Source organism: Gavialis gangeticus, unplaced genomic scaffold (genome assembly GCF_001723915.1).
Source record: "Gavialis gangeticus isolate Ggan-Ray unplaced genomic scaffold, GavGan_comp1, whole genome shotgun sequence".
NCBI lineage: Eukaryota > Metazoa > Chordata > Crocodylia > Gavialidae > Gavialis > Gavialis gangeticus.
In genome coordinates this window covers 50,970,153-50,980,182 of record NW_017729022.1, presented here as the reverse complement: position 1 = coordinate 50,980,182, position 10,030 = coordinate 50,970,153, and the positions used below count along the sequence as shown (strand labels likewise).

Sequence of the window (10,030 nt, the reverse complement as noted above, 5' to 3'; positions counted from 1 at the left end):
AAGTTCTTAAATCCTGCCAATGACGTCAGTACGGAAACAAGGCTGCTGTGATGTATGATGCTCAGTCAGAAAGTAATGCCTCCTAATTTTTCTGTTCTAAGTGAGGCACAAGCAGTCCGTGAGAATTTTTTTGTCCAAATGTTTGAACCTCCACATGAAACTGAAACGTTGTATGACAGAGACCTGTCTCAGGTGCTGTTTCTGCATGTCAGTGCTTGCCCGCACCCCAGAGGCAATCTCATCAGTTGGATACACTACTGCCCCATCCTCTATACATCCTAGACATGACACCCTCCAATTACCATCTTTGGGTGCCTTTGAAGGACAAATTGTAAAAGTGATATTTATGGGATGATAGCCAAACCATGGAGACTATGCAACAAGAACTTTTACAATTGATATGTGCCCTTGTTCACTGGTGGGAAAAGGCCATTGATGGAGAGGGAGATTATGATGCACAAAAGCTGTGTATTCAGTGATTTCATACAATTTTTTCATAGACGTTTAATATTTTTTTCAATAATATTTGGCTGAGAAAAATATAGGACATTACTTTCTAACTGACCCTTGTTTAAAGAACACTAAAATGCTTTAGTTGAAAGCAGCTGCAAAATGCTTTCCATTTGTAAGAGGTATTTTTGTTTTCCTTCCCAGATTAATTAATTTGGAAACAGATTGGAATGGATGCTGTGAGCCTTGGTTTCAAGCTGCAGAAAAATCAATATGGTGACTGTGACAGATATTAAATGCAACTATTTCATTCACTGAAGTATAATCAGACAGAAAGATGAAGAGCCTCCAGATCCATTGCAAATCGCTTTAGGTGTTAAAAGTAACTCTTTTGCAAAAAGTCTTACATCTCTAAAGGCACATAGACAATGTCATAGGCTAATTTTAAATATTATGTTTTGGTAACCCTAAGTCATTCCTAAATGTCATGTTTTAATAATATCTTAGCTGGTTGTAACTAACCATCTAGAGTTTATGCATGACCAGCTAAACTGTTTTGATGCCTGCTTTTGTTTACAGCAGTTGCTAAGTAGTAGGGGTGTGCAAAGCAGGTCCTGTTCTATTTGGATTTGGATTCGGCCTGAATCGGGGACAGTGATTCGATTTGTTGGTTTGGATCACTGTTCCTGATTCGATTTGGCCGAACCTGAATCTGAAGATTCAGTGCTGATTCGGAGAATCAGCGATTTGGACATAGACACAGCTTTAAAAGTATTTTCTACATACCTCGAGGTACAAGTGTGGCCTGTGAATGCTGCAATGCTGGGGCACATGGAGTGTCCCACAGGAGTGCGAGGGCCCTCCATGTGCTAGACGGTGAACCTGGAAGTGGACAGGAAGTACTTATGATCCACTCCCAGGTCCACCAGGGAGTGCACAGGGGGCAATCAGCTGCAGGGGGACCCTGGGTGCCCCCCTAGACCCAGAAGGCACCAGTCACCTTGCTGGGGAAACATGGGCGGGCCCCCTGCGTGCTCTCCAGCAGATGCAGAAGTGAACCAGAAGTGCTTCTGGTCCACTTTCGGGTCTGCTGCCAAGCACGCTGGGGACACTCCCGTGCTTCTGTGGGACATTCCATGTGCCCCAGCATCACAGTGTTCATGAGCCGCCTGCTACCTAGAGGTATGTTGTAAAAACATTTAAAGCTGTGTCTATGTCCAAATTGCTGATTCTTTCTGAATCTCTCCAAATCAACTCAGAGGGTTCCGATTCAATTTTGAGAAATTAAAGGGTCCTCTGATTTGATTCAGATTCAGAGATTCAGCCACTGAATCGGGCCGAATCAAATCAGGGACCAAAGCGTCACACAGCCATACTAAGTAGTTTTTAGTATGTTATTAGTGTTACTTAACATCGCTTCTAATATAGTTCATTTCTCTAGTATAGATTAGACCTCCAAAATTAAAGACAAGATGAATTTGGGGAGGGTTGTACACCTTTTCTTTATATAATATATTTGTGTTTGTAATTTGCATTACTGTAGCACCTAGAACTTTCATCTTCAACCAGCACCAGAGCTTGAAAGGATTATTTTGGAAATTCATATGGTTTTTGTTTTATCTTTTCAATTCTAAATATTACAAATATCTTCCCTGGTTTAGCTTGAGATCTTATTAGAGAAGCAAATATGTAGAACAGGAGCTTAGTTCCTAATTAAAGGGAAGTTGAGGTTGAATCTTTTTCAAGAATTTCTACAACTGTTTATCTGGGTTAAATTAACAAAAAAACAGCCTTCTTTCTGCCTAGACCCACTCAGCTACTCTGGCAGTCCAGAAAACAGATTGACGAATGTATCCAAAAGAGAGAAGCCACCATGTTTTCAGGAAGGAAAGAGCTAAGGAGAGGGCATTCCCTTCAAAGGCTACAAGAAGGTTCCAAGGAAAGTATTCAGCTTGGCCAGAATCTGAACCACTCCAGAAATGCAGCACTATTTCCTGACTCATTGAACACGTCTACACATGTGCTTTAATATGCAGTAGACTATTTTACTGTACATAAAAGCATCACGTAAAAAAAACACATTATGCTAATGTGCAGTAAAATAGTCTACTGCTATTTTTTAAGCATCGCTAAAAAAAAGGATGCAAATGTACTACTGCGCATTAGCACAGCCTAATGTGCAGTAGTTTAATGCCTCACACTGGAAGCACTAAATCTAATGTGCATTAGAAAAGGTGGATTACTGCATATGTAGATGCGCCCATTGTGAACTGCAAAGGCAGTAACAATTGGCATCAGGAAACCTACCAGGGAAAGGGGTAGAGATGCACCTCATAGACTAACTAAATGATAGATGCACAAGGTTTCATGAGCCAGAGCTCACTTTATCAGATGCTAGGAAAAGATGGGCAGAGCGGGCTATCAGACTGGGAGGGTGATTTGAATAGAAAAGACAGGGGAGGGAGAATGGGGAAAAGGTGGGGCAGAGCAGTGCTAAGATTAGCAAAGAAGCAGTAAAACCCATACAGACAAAGGGGTCACAAAACCTAATCCAAGAAGTGTGGTAAGATTCCACAGTCCCTCTATTTAACACAATCCAGTCAATGGATGATTTCTTGCTCTGCAATTGTGTGTTCAAATCTGCTTTAAAGTTTCACTGTACAGTATAAGAAAAGCTACTCTGAGATCAGCCATGGAATGTGCAAGAAGGATAGTGTTCTGCCACAGGATTGTGTGTGTGTTTGGACTTAATGTCAGATCAGTGCAGCCCATTCTTTCACATACGGATCACCTCATCTGGCCAATATAGATGGCAGAGAGGCACTATGAAGTTTCAGTTAGTCTATAAGGTGGATATCTACCCTGCAGTTTGCCTGATTTTAGACTAACATGGCTGGCTACCTCTCTGGTCAGAGAAAAGCGTGTCACAGTCCCCAGAATAGGGAACTTTTCATTTTTTTAAGTTAGAATGAAATGTAGACTTCCACTGCAGCTCAAGGGGAAAATGTGTCTCCCACTCATGTAGATGAGAAGTCTTCCCAAAGGTCAACACAATACACAACCTCCAATTAATAACTACAAGTTAAGCTAGTTATTCAGAATCACAAGGCACTTTTATACAAACTAGTTACTGCAAGGCAATTGGAGGCATGGATTTGCTGTGTCAGCTACTCTGGGGTACTTCCCTGGTGCATGCTCTTGCTCCATGTCAGACAAAAGCTAAACCTGCCACTGAGGGGTAAACTACTTTGCATTAGATAAAGCATATCTTCAAGGAAGGCTTTCAGTGTTGATCTGAAGACAAATGATGGAGAATCCACTTCTGTTCTTGGTCATTTGTATCACTGGCTAGTTATCCTCACTAATAAATAGGTATCTGGTTCCAATTTGCATTTGTCTGGCTTCAGCTTTCAGTCATTAGCTTTTGCTCTACCTTTTCCTTCTACGTTACAGCCCCAAAGAACTTTTCCCCCCTTGTGAATGTACTTTATTTACTATAAGCAAGTCATCTCTGAATTAAACAGACTTAAGTTTTTGAAATCTCTCTACAAGGTGCTTTTCCAGCCCTTGAATATTTTGTGTGGTTCTTTCTGCATCTTCCCTAATTTTTCAACATCCTTTCTAACAGGTGGATACCAGAACTGGATGTACTAATCCAATCTCTCTAAAGCTGTTATACAGAGGTAAAATTACCCCATCGGTAATACTTACTTTTTCCCTTATCATTCATCCAAAGACTGCATTATCCCCTTTGACCACAGCATCATGCTGGAAGTTGTTGGGAATTACATATTCCCTATATGTAGATCCTTTTCAAAATAATTGTATTCTTGGACAGTTCCTTAAGTACAGCTTGTATTCCTTGGTCTGGGAGCTCTGGCAATTCATGCTGTTCCCCTTATCTCACCACCAAAATCTGGACCCATGGGTAGACTTGTGGGTCAGATACAGTCAGTGGGCTGTATCTTGATCACCCTAATTTCCTACTTTATTGAATCTGTGTCTTCTACAAATTTTATTACCAGTGTCTTCTACAAATTTTATTACCAGTGATGTCTGTATTTTCTTCCATATCATTGATGGAAAATGTCAAATCAGGTTTGGGTTTACTACAAAAGTAAATGGAACCCCACTATACACTTTTACATGAGGATGAGGGTGATGAGTCCCCAGTGACTAATACAATTAAAAAATGATGTTAGCTAAATCTTATTAACAGTGCTTTATTATTTCTACATAGTGCTATTTTTAAACGACTTTTTCTAAGTCAAGCACTTTTAAACAGCATCTAAGCCCCTACTTTTCAATTAAACTTGTCTCATAGATGAATTAAATCAGACCTGGTTTACAAGTCTTAGCCTTTTAATTCTTCAGCAACTGCATTCTGATCATCCCAATGAGACTACTGAATTTATACTTCTTAGCCTTTGTTTCAGGCTGTCTTCAAACTCAGGAATACATTACTATATTGGTTATATTTGGAAAGTCATACTCAAAACCAGAAGAGTTAGAAATTTCTCAGTTTGTGCAAAAATCTTAGGCTTTTATTTTAAATCCAAGTATGCCATGCAGGACATACAAGTCAGTTAGGTGTCTGACATCTGTGCTCAATGAGACAATTGCTAAATTTCTATAAATCATTTAAAGTCATAATCTGCATTAACCTTTTATAACCTTTTCATAGAAATCATTCTGTATTCACTAAGCGTTGTAGGTTAAGGAAAGATCCAGTGTATTCCACACATACTTGTGATTCCTGTTTTGTATACTGCTGGGCTTAGTGGCTTCTTAATATATTGACATTTTCTCCAAGACCAGTAGTGCTGTAAAAATATCTTGACATACCTGTATAGTGATTTTCTACTCATAGGAAATCCAGGTCTTGAGCTATTTTGGCTGAAAATATTCAGAAAATATATGCAAGAGTTCATGGGTAACAATTTACTACATTTAATTCAAGACTTTTTTCTCCCCATTCAATGGCCTGAGGGGGTGGGAGGCAGGGCAAGCTGCTTGCCCCCTTCTCCCTGCCCCACAACCACCTGTCGCCCTGCCACTGCTTTCCCACTGTAACAGCGGGAGGGGGTGGAGAGGGGGGAACAAATGTGAAGGTGACCATCCAATAATTTAGATTCTATACATGGAAAACTATAACATTTATAATTTTTCCATGTATAGAATCTAATTATTGTGGGGCAGGGGGAAGGGCAAATCATCTTAAATTTGAAGTTGTCTTGAATTTGGAATATGGTGTTTTGTGTGCCAATCAAACATACCTGAAAATAGGAGAAAAGATCTGATGTGGTCTCAGAACTGCACTTCCATGTATCCATCCAGGAATTACATTACATTGTCAGAATCCTCAATATGGTCAGTATTCTGTGGAACAAATATGCCCAGTGCAAAGTGACTGTTGCAAACACATCTTATTTCATGCAGAAAAGAACTGTAGCTGTTATGTAAATCTGAAAGGTACCTTTGCTTTTATTCACGCAATGTAAAGTAAGTAGATAGTGTTAAAATTATTTCTTGAACTACCACCACACTAAAGCAAACTTCAGGAAAACTTTGTTACCAAAACTGTCAAACCCAGTCTTAAATTTTGTTTCATTCATATCACTGCTTATTATCATGGCATCTGCCTGTAAAATATCTCTTCTTTCTAATACATCACTTTTGTCTGATGCATTCCCTAGTCATAAATGCTAAACTTGAGTCATTGCTGAATAAATAGAGAATAAGGCTGGTTATCATAGTCATGTAAAGTAAAGATGGAAAAGCTCTATTAAATCATGCACTGATTAATCTTGAAGGCATGTATGTACAAGTTTTCCTACTTATGGTATCCACTCATTTTTGGATATATTCTGTGATGCATCAATATTGCATTTGTTTTAATGAGTGCACCATATTTCCTGTATTTTTTCTCCTTTATGCCCACGACCATTTTCTCTTTTCTACATGTTCTGTTTCATCCCCATTTCCTTTGGTCCCTCTAATCCAATTGCTCTAGCTGGCTTGTCCAACTTCACAGGAGCATTGCACTGAAGTGGTATTTGTTTCAAAAGTATGTTGTGATCTGCACATAAAAGTCTGCAAATAAGCTTGTCTTGAATCATTCCTTTCATGATGCCAGTGTGAACCCCTTAAAATGGTAAGTAATTATTTGGGAATAGTCCTATTGACTTAAATTTGTCTACTCATGTAATTGTTTAGGAGTGTTGAGTTGAAAGGTGTAAGCACCAAGAACCAGATTTTGAACCTGTTAAGTAGCAGTAGCAATTGTAGTTACCCTCCATTCTCCTTGTTTAACTTAGCTATTCATAAAGTATTTACTTTTTTGCAAGTAAGAGAGCTTTGTTTACCTAATGCACATGCTTTGAGGAGTTGCAATCATGATGGGAAAGGAAATAGACAATACAGAAAAGTGACACATTTTTGAAACAGCAATTTTACAATTTACAACCTTGTTTTCTGACATCTGAGTAGCCATATTATGGCTTAGGTTCATGGATCATTGCAAACTAGATCTAAGAGTTCCTCTGAAGGTTCTTAAAAATACTTATTGGGGGCTGGATAGTAGGGAGGAGTTCAGTTACACTCTACTTGTCTATTTCAATTATTTGTGTGGGAAAAGATTTTTCACAAGTAAAGTAATTTTTTCAGCTGCTATTTTAATAATCTGGTAAATCAAAGCAGCTTTGTTTTGAAACTTCAGGTTTGGCATGTAGATTGTTCCAAATGATGAATATGTGCTTTGCAGTCTTGAAGGAAATTTGGTTTGGAAATAAAATTATGAAGGCATGAAAATTCTGATGCATAATATTCTCCTTTATGTTCTGTCTTTAAGCATGCATGAAAATTAAGATATGAGCAACTGTTTCTGTAATCTTTCTCCGCAGTCTGTGATAATAGTTCTTCATCTAAGTAATTCAAAGCATCTTACAAAGCCCTGAGGGGACAAAAAGGCATTGGAAGCATTGTTCAATAGGTTGGTAAGTGAGGTGTAGAATAGTTGACTCATTTTTTCCTAAAAAGAAGTTGTTAGAGAAGTAGGTAAGACACAGCAGTTAAATACTAGTTCCCAACTCAATGTGTTTTCTCAAACAGTGCTCAGCAACCCAGTTTGGGTCAGAGGTAGTAGACAGGCAGGTACCAGGACCCAGTTACCATGGGCAGAGGAACCACAAATGGTGCCAGGGGAAGCCCCACTTGCAAGGGCTGGATCAAATGGCTCGGGCGGCCAACCCATCCTAGAAAGCTGTTGTGTATTTACAAATCTTTGGGTCTCATATAGGCAATTTACATATATTTAAATAAACCAGTCCTTAATCAGAATGAACATTGTTCAACAGGATTCCTGTCAATAGCTTTTAACTTGTTACCTGTCCGAGTAATTGTATACAAGCAAATTTGTGTCTAGTCACTTTTGGGACTTAATTAAGTACTGGGTGCCAGTGAAAGAGAAAACTGCAAGCTGATTAATGAGTAAACCTCCTCTGCCCGGAATGGGAACAGTTCCTTTTTTGTTTTAAAAGCGTAGCAGGATTTTGCCTGGTCCATGTCTGCCTAAAGACTGTTTCTCATAGCACAAATGTATTTTTTCTACACCAGTGTAGCATGCAGGCCTTGCTTAGCTCATCAGACCACACTACTGCCTCTGCAGTCAGAAGTTCTCAGTTCAAGCTTTTGCTGAGAGAGATTCTTTATAAGTAAGGATAATCCTTCCTATTCATGCTACAAATAGGTGTGGTTGCTTAAAACAAAACTGTGATTCATATATATAGTTCCTCCCCAAGTTACTAATGGAAGAAAGAATTAAAGCAGCAAACAAGCCTCACTATGCATAATAAAACATAAATCACAGTGGCTATTTTAGACTATCTCCAGATGTGCTGGCCTGATGGGACAGTTTTTTCTGTCAGAGACAGGTATCCCATGTAAACAAATATCCTTAAGGAAATCATGACACTAAGAAAAAATAGCATATCAAGCCAAACTCCATCATTCTTCCTGTCCCTGTGAAATAACTAGATGATTCTAAACTGCAAAGTGAGCAAATAAGATTCTCATAACACGTAGCCCAATGGAGAGCCACCCATTAGAGGCAGCTCAGCTGAAGTTTTAGCTGCATGATGGGTGGTTACAATCAGCATGTTCCAGGCAAGAGCTCTTCAGTACAGTATGGGTTTCTCCAGCAGCTTGCCCACTTACTGATTTCTGCTTCCTTTCTCTCTGTCTACGGTTTAACTATTTTTTCTCTTCTTTTTAGGTTACTGGAGACTTCTCAACAGAACCTTTTCTGTATTTTCTTCTATGTACTTCTTGATTTCCTTCCTTGGAAGCACACAACCTGCACATTAGTTAGCAGGCTTGTTTCATGGCTCTAGCACAGTTCAGACTCGGAAAAAATCCCTTTCCTTTTTTCCTATGGAGAGTTGTGCAGGTTTTCTGAAATGTACCTACATGTTGCAGAACTAGACACTTACTGCTCAATAACATTTGCTTCTACCTCCCTGCTGTCCTGGTGCAGTACTACACTACCTTCCCCTGACTTCAGCAAAATGGAATAGGCAGCAGCTCAATTGTCATGCGTGCAGCGGTTCTCAACCTTTTTTGTACCAGGACCTGTTTGTAAATATCAAGGGCCAGTCCTGACCCAGTGCCCCTCACTCTTGGCCCAATGCCCCCCAGGTCCCAGGGTGGGGGGAGGGTGTGGATATGTCGGGGGGAGAGGAGCCCCAAGCAGCCCCTTGCAGGCTGGAGATCTGCCAGCGTGCAAGGGAAAAGCCACAATTTGCCACATTTTTCTCCTTTAAAAGAAGAGTACATTTTTAAAGCTTGTTGATCCATTTTTGCTGTGTTTTTGGTTGTAGCCGTGTTGGTCTTTTCCCCTTGACCTTTTTGTCCCCCATTTTCTTCCCCCTCCTTCCCCTGCTTTACCTTTTGTTTTCCCACTTCTACCTTTTTATATTTTCACCTTCTCCCATTCCTGCTTTCCTGATCTCCAACCATTCCCTTTTTCACAGACTGCCTTTTTCACCTTGTATTTTATCTCTCGTTTCCCTGACTTCCCTCCCCACCCTCTTCCCTGCTTTTCCTTTTGTCTTGCTTATTTCTATCTATTTACATTTTCACTGCCATCCTGCCAGGCTTCTAGCTTCTCTCGTTCCTCGGGGTCTCAGCGACTCCCCACACCAAGAACTTTTTCCCAACCACTCAGGTGGTCTAATAAAGATACTGCACCTACTCAAAGAACCGTGCCTGCCTTGCTCCATTTTTAAAGTCTGTCTGCAAACCCTTTCATATATTCTGGTGACCCACGGGGTGAGCAACGCTGCTTTGTTCCCCATTCTTGGTAAACGCTCACGAGAAAGGGAAACCTCTGACTAGAGATCAAACCCCTCCTCAGAGCGGGCCTACGTCTAAGGAGGTTGTCCTCAGCCAAGGGCCGCGAGGTCGGTCGACGGGCGCATGTGCGCCTGGCAGGAAAGGCGGCGGCGGGGCCGGGCGGGGACAACGGGGCGGCAACTGCCCCCCAGCAGCCCGCGGGCGGCCCCGGCCAGGCAAGCTGGGCCAC

General features: G+C 40.6%; 1 protein-coding gene across 3 annotated transcripts in view; it reads left to right on the top strand.

The window, feature by feature from the left end:
• Positions 1 to 9,107, top strand: part of TTC26 (tetratricopeptide repeat domain 26) — a 70,762-nt gene extending 61,655 nt beyond the window's left edge. Inside the window, exon 17 of one of the 3 annotated variants that reach the window (XM_019514901.1) lies at positions 8,723 to 9,107. In XM_019514901.1, the coding sequence (XP_019370446.1) occupies positions 8,723 to 8,779 (57 nt within the window). In that variant the 3' untranslated portion in view covers positions 8,780 to 9,107. Of the gene's footprint in view, positions 1 to 654; positions 914 to 8,722 lie in introns of those variants that run through there. The other 2 variants (XM_019514898.1, XM_019514904.1) reach the window with 2 other exon arrangements.
• The last annotated feature ends 923 nt before the right edge of the window (positions 9,108 to 10,030 follow it).